Below are 15,726 nucleotides of genomic sequence, written 5' to 3' on the forward strand. Positions count from 1 at the left end.
TGTAGGTATAGGCACACACAGAGATATATCTGCAGTAATTGAACCAAATTGTTTGTGATACAAGTGTCAGAAGTGCAGTAAGTCTAAAGGCTGTACTTTCTGGATCATTTCACACCTTGAGTGACTGCTTTAGCAATGAAATATTGACTGGATCTGCTTAAAAGTCATACTGCTATTTTATTGCTTTATTCAGCATAATCAGAATCAAATAATTATAATTCTTACTTTTCCTTTTTTATCTGTGAAAGACAGAAATTTATGTCGTAGGCAAGTTTAACTCGATTTCTGGAAATGTAACACCTGAAATGGGGGCAGAGCTGGTGGGAGGCAAAACCAGCCTAATATGAAAACTTAAATTTGAATGTTTCTTAAAAAATGAATTAAGATATAAATTCAAATTTGCAAGTAAATGAATTAAGCTGAAAGAGCATATGCATAACGTTTACACCTTAACCATTATATGTGGAGCTATATCTATTGATTTGAGATTGAATAATTGAGCAGAGCTAACTGTCTGGTCAATAGAAGTGAAGCTGCTACAGGACAGAAACAGAGTTTATAATAGAAGGCTTCAGCTGCAGAAGGATGTCATTATGATTATATGCTGTCATTTGATCATACTTACTAATAGATCCAGAAAAAATATTTTAATTGTAATAATGTAAGTTAACACAGGTATTTTTGTTAAAGTGTGACTCCTATGTATTGTATTAATGATGTTAATGTTCCCTTAAATGTTAGTGTGCAAGTCTACTGGTGAGAGCAGGATTGCTGCACTTGTGTTGGTGTGCACTGGCATCTTCTTGGTGGGCGTTCTAAATCTCCGGCCCCCACTAAGTGGAAAGGAATATAGCAATGCTGAACAGCATCTCAGTGCAGCCTGACACATCAGATCCTAGACTTTCAGGGGGCTGGAGCTGAAGGAGCTGGGAAAAGAGCAGTCAGTGGTGAATTCCGCTTTTCTTTCAAACTCCTGGAACCACACAGTTACCATCTGGGAGCTGTATATCCATGATAACCTTTCTTTTAAGTCTCTTTGTCTTAATGGTTGGGAGAAGTACAAGGAGTTCTTAATGTCTTCCTAGGCACACAAGTGTGTGTCCAAGAAATCATGTAACCTGCAGTCTAATTATGCCCCTAAACAAAGTTTACATTTTCGAGTGCTCAGTCAGTCAGCTGATACAGGAATTTAAAAAGGCATGTATACTGAAACAATCAGAATTCTGTTACTACAGGGACAGAGTCCAGTGGCCTTCATGGAAGCCTCTACCTATTTTAGTTCTTGGTGTCTAGAAATAAGAGTAGCTATTACTTTATGGGGAGGAAGGATTTGTTTACTCTTGAGCATCTGAACTCAGCCTTTGTTACCAGTGGTTTCAGAGCTGTTAATTTCCCATGGTGAAAGCTCTTTTCACCAGCACAATCAGGTTATCCTGAGCTGAGGATGTTTCACTAGTCTCATTTGTCTCCAGTATTAATTCTGTGCCAAATTCTTGCTTCTTAGGTCAGTGAAATGTTAGAGAATCTCACCTCGATCTTAGAGAGAACGGTTACAGGCTGCTTTATTATATTGAATTGTTCCTTAATAGTTATGGGTAACAGGAAAACCATGTAGAAAGTCCCTACTTGATAAACAGATTGGGGGTTTGTGACTTTCAGTAGTTAAAATAGATGCATTGCTGAGGCTGGTATTTATTGTAGCTAAACTGTGTTTAATTTAGTGTTCCTTGCATCTTTAAAAAGTGCAACCCCTTTAATCTATTGTCTTTAAAAGCATGTATTAGATGTCAGACAACATAAAGGCAGTATGTAGAGATAACCCTGATGTAAGTGATGGTTCCAGTCATCTAGTGTATGGATAAAAGATTTCCAAGGCTATGTTACTTGGCAGTTCAACATGATCTAGCTGTTTGTTAATCAGAGAACACGAGAAGAACAAAGGATGGAGAACAAAAATGTTGAAAAAAAAGTGTTGTATAGCTAGAAGATGTACAGTGGGACAGGTAACACGGGGGTAGGATTGGATAAAGCAGTCATGGAAACAATGAGCCATAAGAGGGCAAAATTTGTTTCCACTTTGTTTCTTGTGACTTGAGTTTGTTGGTAAAGGGGATAACATTTTGTATTCAGGCAGAGAGCATGTTCTGTAAATCTCTTCAGTTACCCGTTCCCTGGGTGTCGCAATAGATTAAGTCGCTGTGTGATGATATGACACCGCCATCACTCGTCTTCCTGGGATATTGCTGGAGGCAACAACAAACCTGTGTCTTTGGCACATGTGAAGGAATTTAGTGCTTGAGGGGTTAAATTACACAGGCTCCCCTGTGGATCAGCTTATGCTTGGACAGTAATAATAGCAATAACATTAATAATAAAAATGCCAGAGTGAAGGGAGTGGAGGGGGAGCAGGGGGAGAAAAAGGCAGAAGAGTGATGGAAGATGGGCTGGGACGGTCGGGGGTGGGGGAAGGCAGGCTGGAGGATGCGTTCTGTACAGCAGGTGTCCCGGCTCCACGTCAGATGTCGTAGGAGCCTCTGCAACATGGACATGCACAAATAGATGGCACAAAAGCTTTGAGGGTGGTTGGTGGCTCTGTGCGTGTCTGCGCTCTTGCTTCGAGCCATGATATCCTAGGGCAGTGTAACAAGCAATTCGTGTCAGCTCACAGTAAAGATTATTGGTGTTTTCACTGGGGAAATATTTACGCTCCATCTTCTTCTATTTTTAGCGCTTTGAGCTTGCAGTCAGGTAGAAGGGCAGGTGGGGGAGTGGGAAGAGACCCATTGAGGGACACGTCTCATCCCTCAATTAGATGGAGCTAAACCCCTAATCTTGCTTAGGAATAGCTGCTGATGCTAAGTTTTCTTCTTTCCCTTCTGGTTTAGTGGGATATTACATTTCACTGCAGTATAGATGATAGAATGGGATGTCAACTGGAATGTTTTGATTCTAACAGAAAGCATAAATGCATTTTAAGGAAGGTATTTTTTACATAGGTGAGGCCTCCAAAAAGAAATCCACCAAAAGGTAATGTAAGTGCAAAATAAAGTATTGGGGTTTTTTGTTGTTTTGGTTTTTTGTTTTTTTTTGTTTTTTTTTTTTTTTAATTCCTGGGTAGAAAAGCCATCACAGTAAAAGACAGCAATTTATTGCATTGCTGGGGAAAAAAAAAAAAACAAAAACCAAACTAAAACAAAAAACAACAAACAAAGAGAGAAATCTGAATTTGTTCTCTTTCAGATTTGTTGTTTATAATAATAATCCTTCTAGTGAAAAGGGCTAATTTACTCTTTCTATAGGAATATTTTAAGTGTGATTATCATAATATCACAGCTGCTGAAAAGGTCTAAAATAGGGCATTGACCTTGAACGTGTTCCTGCGTTTAGTATGTGGTGCTTAACATTCAAGAAACAATACAACTGCAACTCATTTATAAATGTATAATCTCAAAATGTTAACTCTTACTCTGTAAATACATGCCACAAGGATTTTAAAAAGCTTGCAGTATCCCATGAAGTACATGTGGTATTTTATCAGTGTAAATATGTATAAGATTTTCAAGATTTCTGCTGGGAATACTCCATAACTAAAGTAAGTTTTCCCTTTGGTACTGCACTAGTTTATGATTTAATTTTTACTGACATTCCACCAGTCATATTATTAGCTTCACAAAATGAAAGTGAAATAATCCTGTATTAATTAAACAGAGCAACTGAATTCCCTCAGTCATCTTATCCTTGGCTGTCTGAGACAGTAATGCACTTCAGTTTCTCTGAAGAAACTTACACTAAAAAAAGAGCTTGGGGTGATAGTGAGATATCCATATTGAAGTGTGTGCCTGAATTATCTTTAGGGAGGAGACCTTTTTTGGTGGGTGACAGGCAATGTGCGTGTGGTTCCCTTTTTCTGGTTTTTTGTTTTGTTTTGGTTTTTTTGGGGTTTTTTCTTTTCTTTTTTTTTTTCCTTTTTTTCCTTTCTTTCATTTAGTCAGAGGCTTTGGAAAAGGTGTTTTGTCAAGAGAATAATATTCATTTATAGCAGTGTGAACAGATTCTATTCTGTACCAGTGAAAGCAGTCATTTAAATACCCATACCCATGCCCTTGAAAATAAAACAAGGAGAAAATATGGAGTATTTATTTGAGACCAGATAAATTGAATGTAGTTCAGTAACATGGTAAGGCAATTGCTGTTATTTCACAGAGATATTTTTTATATGCTGGAACTGAGTGTAGCAGCAAAAGCTAAAAGCCTTGCTCCGTGTATTTGTGAACACACTGTGGAAAAGTTCTAAGGAGCATCAGAGATTGTGTTGTGTGAGCTTTTTTCCCTAAGATCAAAACAAAGAGTGATTAATGGTAAATACAGACTGAAGTAGCAGATGGCTTTTAAGTATTAACTTGACAGCGTTTGTCCAACTATGTTCAAACAGGTGAGCAGAATTTGGAACTTTTGAGGCATTAGTGTTTTTAACTCATTAGCAGCATATCCAGGGGTGCACCGAGTGCCTTCCAGTGAGAAGCACAAAAGAGAAGTAGACAGTGGCAATACTGTTCTAATGTAAATATCACTGTAGCATAGAGTGAGATCACACCTGAGTTGTGCTTCTTTAGTGAGTGATTGTGAATAAAGAGAAGATCACATATTTGATGACACTTCAGTATTTATTTCAAACTCTTAACAATATGGTATTTTCCAGCTGGACTTTGAATAAGGTTCCATAGTGTATTGCGAATTTCTGTCTAAAGTTAACAGTATGCTTGTTCCCAAATAAATCCTCAGCAGCTACCAGACTTTCATATTCTTGCTGCTTCCCTGCTGGCTTGAGCTTGTTGCTCCTTTTGGTAAATGCACATTTGACACAATGCACTGTGAGGCTTCTGTGAAGTGCCACTGAACCTTACTTCGGTTGCCTTGAGTGGTTGTGCTTTAAGAATCTGGCCCTTCTCATGCCTTGAAATGTCTGTAGTATTTAGATGTGAAGATGCTTGAAGATGTACTGTTTGGCACACAGGAAAAATTAGATGCACAGAGAGACATGGAAATGGAGATGCTGCTCAGCAATGCCCCTTGACTGGTACAGGCACTCCTGACGATTTTTCCCTTCCCCTCTCTTGATTCCATTACCACTGTTTCATATAGACTCCTTGTGGTAAGATTTTGCACTGTACATTTTGATAAGTTATTGCAGATGTGTGTTTGCATGCACGTTGTTATTGTGTATTCCTTGACAAAATTCAGTAAACTGATGCCCGGTTTACTTTTTTTCCTCCCCTACTACTGCTTTTATTTATTTCTACAAAAGAGCTTAAAATGGAGCTACAGTTAGCCCCAGATTATTTGCTGCTGTAATCTCTTTCTTATCTTGTTGTTTTTTTTTTTTCCTCCACTTTCCCCAAACTGATCTGTAACTGTGAAACCCAAGTTCAAGAATGTAGCTGGAATTCCAGGCCCCAGTCTGGTGGAGGTGACACTTTCAGTCCCTGGGGGAAGAAGCCAACTGCTTTGTTTATCAACATGCAAAGTACAGCACAGTATTTCTGGTTCTCCAAGAGGCAGCACTGGCAGGGCAGAGAGCTGCTTGCTTGGATGAAAGATGCTTGATAGAAAACTAGCGATGGCTCACAGGGGGAGAGGAAAAATGCATTATTTGGGGGTGTAGAGGAGGGTGGGGGACAACAAGCTCACAAGGTAGTGGAAACTATGGGAATGTGAAAACGAGGGCTTACAGGAAGACAGACCATGACAGAAGGAGAGACCATCGTGTTTCAGCCCCTGAATATAAAATCTTAGGAGATAATGAACAAAAGTAGGAATGTGCTTTGGTAAGTTTCAAAGTGGATTAGCTGTCAGATTTTAAGGAAGGTGTATTCCAAGGAATGTAATACAGAAAAGTGACCATATCAAATCACACATTTACAGGGATTCATTTATGGGTGATTTTTATAGAAGAAAAAGACATACACATGTATTGAAAGCATTTTGGAAAAAAAAAATATTGAAAAATAGACATTTTGGGTATAAATTTATAAACAGACATACTCCTATATCCTTATAAATCTACACACAGAGATACTCAGTACAAACAATGTATTTGTATGTTTTGCCCATGTGCACATGTAAATCAGTTTATAAGACTTGTATTTTGAGTATACAGTCATACAGATAACTATACATAAAGACATCATATTCAAGTTCGATTTCATTCCAAAATCTACATTTATCAAATTGTTACTTAAAGAGGATGTTCTAACACAGTAACATGATTTAATGCCTCTTGTTTTAAAATCTGGTAAAAACTGCTATTTTTTTTTGTCCCTGATGTTTCTACAGAGTATTTAAATTTTACTTTATATTTCAGAGCTTTTTAATTCACTGCTCACAAGCAAATTTACATCTTAATTACAGAGTTCACATTTAACAATATAGACAGCATAATGCTACTGGTAATTAAGCTTTTACTACCTGCTTTTATATACAGTGGTCTGAGATGTAGTTTTGCTGTGTGAGTTCTGATTCCTAAAATTGCAAGTATTTATACCAGTTTTGTAGGAAGCAGGCCCAGTCTCCACCTAAGGTTAAATACAGAACGCTGGAATCTCTTTGCTGTAAACATACACAAACATATCCATTGAACCTATATATGTTGGAATTTGGTCCTGTTTCTGTATTTTTTTTTTTTTTTTTGTAAAATGCTGTGAAACAGATCTGGAGAGGGCATTTCTGTTCCCATTTGTGAATGGTATTACTGCACTCTAGGGTTCGCACTGATTTGTTTTGATCTAAAAGACTGCCAATTGCATCATATTAGGGCTCCAGTCACAAAAGATCTTATAAGAGTTGAGCTGCATTCTAAGAAATTACTGTCTTTCCAGTGTCTGTTTGTTTTTTTTTCTGGAGAGAAACAGCCTGCATCTGTTTTCACTGGTAGGGACAGAAACGCTTTGAACCTGGAAAATATGTATGGTGCTTTAGTTGTAATATTAAGTAAAGGTGGTAGCTTTTGAGAAAAAAAAAATTCATCCCATATTCATTACCGATCCTTTTAAAAATGGGATATATGCATGTGTTTCAGTGCAAACCATGTCCCTAATGTCGCTAAATTTGAATATGGTCATAGTGTTGGAACAAGTTTAATCAGGAATTTTTCATATACCAGAGAACAACTCTGAGCTGGCTGTAAGCAGTGTTTTGCTGGAACCCGGCTTGGTGATGTTTATGCAGGCATGCCTATAGGGCTATGTGTTTATTGCCCTTTTAGTTCAGCAAAACTTACTTTACAAAAAACCCAAACCCCCAAACACTGTAGAGGTCTAGGCACCCTCTCAGATTTACTAATGCAGAGCTATTCCAGTGCAGCCCTTATCTCATTAAAATGAGGCAGGCTGAGTTGGTACACTCTAATCCCTGCACACTAACAGAGAAAATTGATCAGTTCTGGATCTTATCTAAATATACACATCTAAACATCCAAATATTCGCACAGGGACACATGCCTTATATATATACACCCCCGCCCCCCCCATGTTACGATGGCGCTATAACCTGTATAGGAACACGCATACCTGTATTGGCTCCAAGCAGCACCCACTATGTTAAGGGCTGGAATTGAGTGGTTGTTTTGTTAGGAATGTATTTTTTCTTTCTTTTTTTTTTTTGTTTTTAACTAAGTAGAAAAGGAACCTTTAATTTTTAAATAGGAAATTACATACCTCTATATTAGATAGTTGTATAATTTTCATATGTTTTTATGTATGCTGTCATATATACATAGTCAAATTCCAGCCCGCTCCCCCTCCCTTTTCCCCCCAAAAGTAACTCGCACGACAATGAAAAGTTGAGTTACCCAGAGGCTTCGGCAGGCTGCGCTTGGCGTTATAATTATTTGTTTTTCCCCGGCGCCGAGCAGTTCCAAAGGTTAGGGAAGCGGCGTTCAGGAGAGCGCGCCGGGAGCCGAGCCCGGCTGCCGCCACAGCGAAACGCCACGACCGGCAGCGGCGGCGGCGGCGCAAACTTCATCCTCTACCTTTGCGCGCAATCCTTAACCGGGAGCCTGCCAAGGTACCTGCCGAAGTTGGGGCCGGGCGGGAAGGGAAGGCGGGCGGGAGGGAAGGAAGGAGGGAAGCGGAGCGGGCAGCCCCCGCCGCTCGGTCCGGCGGAGCGGGCACGTCCGCAGGCTCTGCCCCGGCCGCCGCCGCCGCCTCAGGCCGCTCCCCCGTCCCCACCCTCTACCTGCCGCGCGCCCCGCGCGCCGGGCCGCCCCGGCGCCCCTGGCGCCTGATTGGCCGCGGCCCCACCAATCGGCCGTCCCCCCGGGCCGGGGGGATGCATATGTACAGCCCTGCTGCATATTCATGAGCTCCGCGCGGGGCTTTAAGTCCTTGATTAGGCGCGCGGGCGAGCTTTTGGTCCCCGCCCGCCGCCGCCGCCGCCGCCGCCGCCGCGCCCGGAGCGCGCCCGTGCCAAGTGCGCGGCGCTCGGCCACGGAAACTTTGCTTTCACCGCGGGGGCGCACGGAGGATGGTCGCCGGGCGCACATGGATTCGGTAGAACTTTGCCTGCCGGAGCCGCTCTCCCTGCACTACGAGGAAGAGTAGGTACCGCTCCCCGCCCCCACCCCACCGCCGCACGCCGCCTGCCCCAAAACATGACAGGCGCCTAAGACGCCCCTGCAGGTAACGCTGCGCCGCGGCCGCGGGCGGGAGCCGGCCCGGGGCGCTGCGCGGCCGCTGCGCGCCGTAGGGGGGGGGGCCGAGCGGGAGGCGCCCGGCGGGAGCGGTGCTGGCGGCGGGCGAGCGCCCGGCCCCGCGGCCGCCCCGGCGGTCGCCGTCTGACAGGTGCGCCGGCTCCCCTGGCAGCGCCGGCGGAGAGGCGGCGGTGGGCGGGAGGGAGCCCGCGCCGCGCTGGGGCGCCGGCCGGGAGCGGCCGCCGGCGCGGTGCCCGGTGCGGTGGCGGCCGCCGGTGCGGTGCGAGCGCCCTGCCGGGGGGCGCCGCTCCGGACCCGCGGCGTCAGCGGCCGGGGGGGCGGCGTGGGGCACTTGGCGGGGTCCGCGCCGCACGGCGTGTCCCTCCCCGCGCCCGCTTCCCCCTACAAAAGGCAGCCGAACACACTTTTTAAGGAGCCGCAGTTCTTGGCTGGCACTTCTCAGCTACCTGGCGGAGTGACTCCGGCGGAAAGCGTGGCGCCCAAACAGAACCGGGCGGTCTGGGGCTGAGGAGCGGCTCCTGGACTTGATTTCAGCCCGCAGCCGGGATTAAATATTAGTATATCTCGGGAGCTGTCACCGGTTCATTTTTCTTCATGTCGAGCCACTTACGTCGCTGTGCCCTGGTGTTAGGCCGGGAGTGACAGGAGCGCCGAGGAGAAGCCCCGGCTGGCAGCCAGCATCGCCCCAGCCGCGGCCGCGGAGAGGCTGCACGGAAGGTGACAGTGTACTATAGGTAGATGCCCACTAGCTGTCCTTGCTGCCTGCACAGTGCATGGCTGGTGGTAATTAAGCCAGGCATGAAAAGTGAATGCCGTGATCGCATATTAGGGAAATAATATGGGAAGTAACAAATAGCCTGGCTCACAGGAATACAGTTTGGGAAGGGGACGCGGGGAAAACCCACTGTAGTGTTTTGGGGGTAAAGAAAAGAAAATAAACAGAGGTAGGGTGCCCCCTCGGCTATGGTTTATAGGTCAGCGCACTGTATATAACGTAAGATAGCTTCGTAATGTAAGAGTGCAGTTTCTATAGCTTTTACTAACAGTGACACGTTTTTCATAAAATACATAAAAAGACGATAAGTTGAGTATTCTATGGTTTGGGGTTTTTTTTTGTTTTTTTGGTTTTTTTTTGGTTTTTTGTGGATGTTTCAGCCCCCCACCCCCCCAAAGGAGCTTTCTTGAATTTACCTTCTTACAGCTAATTTGAATGATTAGTTTAGATAAGCCTCTTAGAGTAGATGCATTTAAATGAAATCGGGGCACATGTCTTTTTGGCTCTAGTGCAAGATTCAGACTAATTTTTTTCTTCCTCTGGCTCAATTAAAAGTCATCTTAAAACACTCCCAATATATTGTCTGAGTGCAGGGTTGGAGGCATGTGGAATTGAGTGGACACAGAGGAAGAACTAGCATTCAGAGACGTATCTGCTTCTCCATCTCAATTAATAAACACCAGAGTTTTACACGTTGTTAATATCCATAATAACTGTGAATTGACTACATACTGTAACATGCATGTGCACATGTAAGCATAAGGACATACAAATAGATGTAGGAGTTTCTGCAGTTCTCATGGATGAGGGTAGAGAGGATTCAAGCTAAAAATTGTCCGAACATTTTGGGAGTGCACAGACATCTGTCTGACCATCACTAGGTATGCTTTGATTTTAAGGCAGAGCTTGTTAAAGAATGCAATAACTTAAAGCCAGCTGCAGTCTTAGCTTTTTGCTCTTTCAGCAATAACAATAGCATTAATAATTACTAATAGTTAATAAGCTAACAGATGCAATAAATATATCTGCTCATTTTGACATATGTGTCAGTTTAATAATTTTAAATGAATCACTGCGTTCATAACGGGAAATCTCGTTCAACCTCTGATTAAAATGTAACGTTGACTAAAGGATTATAGAGCGGACTTAATTTTACTGACTGTTTTAACAGTTGTCACAGCTGTTGGAAGAAGGAAAGGCAATTGAAACACTTCAGAAAAGCAGGGGGGGTAGGGAGGAGAGAGAACAGGAGTAGTTTAGTAAATTTAAACATGGTCTCTGAATGCCAAACATAGAAAATTGAGGAGATTTGTAACTCCAGAAAGCTTCTGTGCGCTATGTACATTTGCGTTCTGTGGCTCGCTGTGTTTCATTCATTTGAACATGTAGCTGCTTTCCCAGTTTCTCCATTTAAAAACATGCAATAGTGTTTAAATGTGAAACAAATTCATCTGTTCCCGTGCCTAGATTTTCATCTTACAACACAACCGATAGAATGCGCAGATGACAAGAAATAAAGGTTGCGTAGAATGGCTGTAACATTTAAAAAGTGGACGTAGGTGTCACATCATGTGAGTACTTCAGTGCAGTGATGGTTGGTGTACGTATTTTATATTTTTCTGACCATTCTCATGTTGTGATGTGGGAATGGTCTGTGGAGTCGCCCTGTGAGTCTGGCCGGATTATGTTTGTGTATGGATGAATATGAGTGTGTGCGTTACTCACGTGTACATATATTTGTGTGTTTGTGTGTGTGCAAGGTGATTATGTGCTAAACATAAAAGAGTTTATGTCCGTTTCAGTCTTTAAAATATTTTGGCATAGCTTCTAATTGCTGAAGAATTTTTTTAGAGGTGTCTTTCATTCGTAAAGGCAGGAAAGGGGCAGGCTGAAGAACGCTTCTTTGTGAAGTGGGAAGCAGCACTTGATTCCGCTCCACGGTTTCTCCAGGCTCTGAAAGTCTTTAACCTCGCCCGTTTGTCTTATTAGATAGCTTGTTACAGTTGTTCCTGAGAAATAGAGCCCCAGGCTGATGTTCCAGCGGGTACCCGGTGTGTGGGGTGGCACACAACCCTGGGCAGGCGTACAGCCCCTGCCTGGCCTCTCCCAGGGCTCTCCCCTTGGGCAGCAGGCAGGCCTTGGTCCCTTCTTCCTTCCCTGTTTCCGGTCGTAGGGCTTTGCTTTTTTTCGTTCTGCTACACTGCTGGCAAGTTTTTGAATCCTGCAGAAAGTATAAAGGATTTGTGCTGAAATGCCTGTCTGGCACATTTTCCTTTACTGGGGCTTGCCCCTCTTTTAGTGATGGGTGCCCATTTTAATGTGTTTATGGTTGTGCTCTTTTATTTACTGAGCCTGGTGCGTTGCAGCGGTAATTAACCCGTGTTATTAGCAAAGCCCTTGTGGATATCCATTCATTCTCTCGAATGGCTGATCATTTTTTTCGTACTTTCCCCCCCACACCCCGTTTATTCCTAAGAATCACTGTCCTTTTTCTCATAGACCTTAAGCTTTTAACATTTCCTACAAATTTCTTTTTAAACTGAGGCAGGTAGAAGGGCATCATCCCCATAGTTCCATAATAAAGAATAACTATTGTCTTAACAAACTGTTTTCAAAGATGCTAATGGGAAGCAAAACAACTGTGAGAATCTGTAGGGAACAATTTATTTAATTATTATTTTTCAAAGCACATGCTTAATGATAAGAAAAGAGATAAGAATTTCCCTAGCTTTTTTTTGTGTAGCTGCATTAGCTGCTGTGAATATTTTAGTGTTCATATTTTAATCAGATTTCAACTTAGTTAATAGCACTTTGGGCATTTAAAAAATATTGAGCCAGCAGAAAAATACTTGTGCTTGCACTGCTGAGAAAAGATAAGGGCCACCTCATTAGCCAACCCTACTTTTGCAATTAATTTCAAATACATGGTGCTATTCATCAAATAGAGAAGGTAACTTGTCTACGATAATATTTAACAATACTTGAAGCCCACTTTGCTTAGAGTAGCTAAAAAGTATGATATGTCTATTCTCACAGATGTGTCAGTCCACACACTATGCTGCTATTTCTGTATGTTACAAAGTTACAGTAGAAAAATTATGGTATAAAATATAATATATTCATGAATAAGTGACAAGATTATTCGTTTTGCAGAACAGTTTTAAAGGACTGACCCTGGGCCTACAGGGAGGTTGCTGGCACCTTTGTGGAGCTATAAGTAGGAATGAAAAAAATGCTTATTTGAACCTTTCAAGGAGGTATATAAGATAATTATCTTTTTGCATAGAATAAATAAAATGCGTAGGATAAGTAGGAAAAAAATACGAAAGCAATTCTTGCTCCTGTTGAAGCCTGAAGTAGCCTTTGTCTATAAGATAAGCTTTGCTATGAATTCTTTTTCACAGCAAATTCATGAAGGGAAGAAACAATAAAATGTTGATCCGTTACAAGTGCATATGAGCCTCACGCTACCGAGCTCTCTAGAGGAAATCTGTGATTATGCTGGGCCAGTTTGTTCAGTTTTTATCTCTTTTACATCCACTGGCCTTGTATTAAATTGTCATTGTCCTAAAGCACATGAGAGAGAAATGAATTGCATTTCTCGACATGCTCTGACAGTGAAATATTTGGCCTCTCTGTCTCCAATCATACTCATATGTATGTTTGATAGTGCAGGGATGACACCAACAGTCGCTGCAGCTTGACACTCCACTTATTACATGTTCTTTTACATTTTGTGTATCGTCTTTTCGGCTTCACTTAGGTAGTCATACGTGCACAGTCGTATCTGTAGCAGCATGTACCTACGTGGTTTTGTTTTATTTCCATTTTATGTGAAATCTTCTGTCTGTGCACAGCAAGTTTTGTGTTCAAACACGTTTATATGCGTGCCTCTGTGTGTGTTCCAGGTGTATAGTGTATTCCTTATGCAGTTTTGGCAATGTACATCTATTGTTGTGTGTTAGCTACAGACAGATACACAGTAAGTATATATATGCAGAGCTATATAACTTCCCTCTGTGCAGTTGCTTGTCAAAAAGCAGCTGCCTTTATGTGGTTTTATGTGTTTTTTTTTCTTATCCATGAGAAGAGAGCTGGCTAGCAATGTATTTACACCTCATTTTATATCAGATTCTCCATGTAATCTAGCAGGTTTTGTATTGTGTTCACAGTTTTGCTTTTAAAAGATGCTGTATTTTTTTATAAAATTCTTCTCTTCCAAGTAAAGTAAATGAAAAGTCCAACATTTATTCACATTACTGCAAGTTTTGGCTGTCAAACAGATATTTATTTTTTCAGCTAAATATATCTTTGGACACACAGTTATATTTGCATCTAAAGACTATAATTATTTTTAGGGCAGAAGCCTCCTGCATATGGTTGTTAATATACATCATGATGTCCTCAGACAAAAATATAAAATACATACTCAATTTTAATGGTCCTTAGTCCTCTCCAAAAGTCCTATGGTTGTGGGGTTTTTTGTTTTCTTCTTTTGTTATGGTTCTGTTGTCCAGAAGTAAAAATACCGTGAAACATTAAAGAAAAATATTAAACTGAATTGTATACTGCTATTTCAGATAGTATTGCTTAATTATTCTTTAAAGGACTTGATACTGCTTTTTCAGCAGCACTTTGGAGAGTAACTTCTATAGGACATTGCCTTTTGACTTCTGTGTCTCATGAAACAATTTATGTATTTTCTGTGTTACAGAAGCTGTAAATCTCTTGGGTTTGCTTACATAATGCTTGTAATGTTTTTCAGTTAATTTGTATTTCCTTCAAACAAAGAAGGGTTTTGCTCTTTGCTGTTCCTTAATATAGCAGGTTTGCATCAAAGGGAATCTTATCTAATTTCCAATTATTTTCCTCTTTTAAGTAGCATAGCTTTTTAATCAGAGCATCATTACCCATTTCTTTTAAAATTGAAATAAAAAATATTTTTTCACTTCAGCTTCTTGTACTTGCTAGAAAAAATGTCTGTTAACAGTCTAATGAAAGTTAGAGTGATATAAGTATCCTTACAGAGTATAAAACAAGCATATGCTGTTTTTCTTTACCGCTGAATGTCTTATTCTTACCGTGGGTCACCATCCTGAATTTTTATGTCATCCAGATGAAATTTTCTTATTTAGATAAAAATGATTTACAAGACAAAGCAAAACAAAAAAAAAAACAAAAAAAACCCACAAACAAACAAAAAAACCCCCACAAAACTTATTTTATTGTGACACTAATACAGAACCTTTAGTATGAAATTGGAGGAGGATCGCCATATACTGTGGTAAGTTAGTATAGCGGGGTGTATGAAATGGAGGGGCCTTGTTCTCAGTCTCATCATGCCATTTATAATATCCTTGTACAAAATTGTGCACATTTATTTATATTATAACCTGCTGAAATATGATTGGTTACCCTTATGCACATGAGAATAGTCTAAATATATCCTTTTATCATACAATGAAAATTATATTCTCTTTCCCTGGGTAAAATCTCTTTGCAGCTTTGAGCTGCTGTCTTTATATGGGAGGCAGATTCTCTTAAAGGGTTGTATTCTGAAACCAAACTTTAAGATAAAGTGATATGAGGTTTTCCAAGTTATTACTCCATAGCTTAGTGTAGATGTCTCTTACTACTCTGTGTGTTTTCATGTTGCTATAAGTGGAAAAAAAAAACCCTGCACATCTCCTTTTCATCATTTTGATTGGAACTACATACCATATGTAATGTGTTTTGGCAGCACTTACCTAGCCAAAGAAAACAAATTAATATTAGCCATGCTGAGGGGTGTCAGAAGTATCACAGATGTGTCGATTTAGCTTTGCTCCATCACACACTCTTTCCTTAAACAACTGGTCAAGCTGTTGCAAAATGTAGTGTTGGCTACAGTGAGATTCTAATAGGTGTGATCAGAGATTGATGGCTTTGGCAAGTTAGAATGAGAAGATGATGTGGAGTTGCTGTTGCTTGTTTTGAATGGCCTCAGAAAAAAGCCCCAACCCTAAACAAACAAAATAAAAAAAGAAAAATTAAAAAACCCTAAAAATATAATTAAAAAATTATAAGCCAGTCATGTGTGCACACGCACCTCCACCCCCCAAGCCAGCTAGATATGAAACAATTTAAAGTCCTGTAGATGTAGAGATGCTGCTGAGTGAAATGAAAAAGTCATATCTAAAATGTACTGCTAGCTTGTTCCTAAGCATTTCTTAAATTCCTTCCCATATAGAGGTGCCAGGATGGG

The 15,726-nt window shown here is 41.1% G+C and overlaps 1 protein-coding gene across 20 annotated transcripts in view; it reads left to right on the top strand.

Moving 5' to 3' along the window:
- ESRRG (estrogen related receptor gamma) overlaps window positions 1-15,726 on the top strand; it is a 397,608-nt gene that overhangs the window by 228,505 nt on the left and 153,377 nt on the right. The window contains exon 1 of one of the 20 annotated variants that reach the window (XM_069009525.1): window positions 8,514-8,593. The exons of the other annotated variants lie outside the window; for them this stretch is intronic. Within the exon in view, the coding sequence (XP_068865626.1) occupies window positions 8,538-8,593 (56 nt within the window). The 5' untranslated portion in view covers window positions 8,514-8,537. Of the gene's footprint in view, window positions 1-8,513; window positions 8,594-15,726 lie in introns of those variants that run through there. 20 annotated transcript variants of the gene reach the window in all.

The sequence above is a fragment of the Aphelocoma coerulescens genome, chromosome 3 (genome assembly GCF_041296385.1).
Source record: "Aphelocoma coerulescens isolate FSJ_1873_10779 chromosome 3, UR_Acoe_1.0, whole genome shotgun sequence".
Taxonomy (NCBI): domain Eukaryota; kingdom Metazoa; phylum Chordata; class Aves; order Passeriformes; family Corvidae; genus Aphelocoma; species Aphelocoma coerulescens.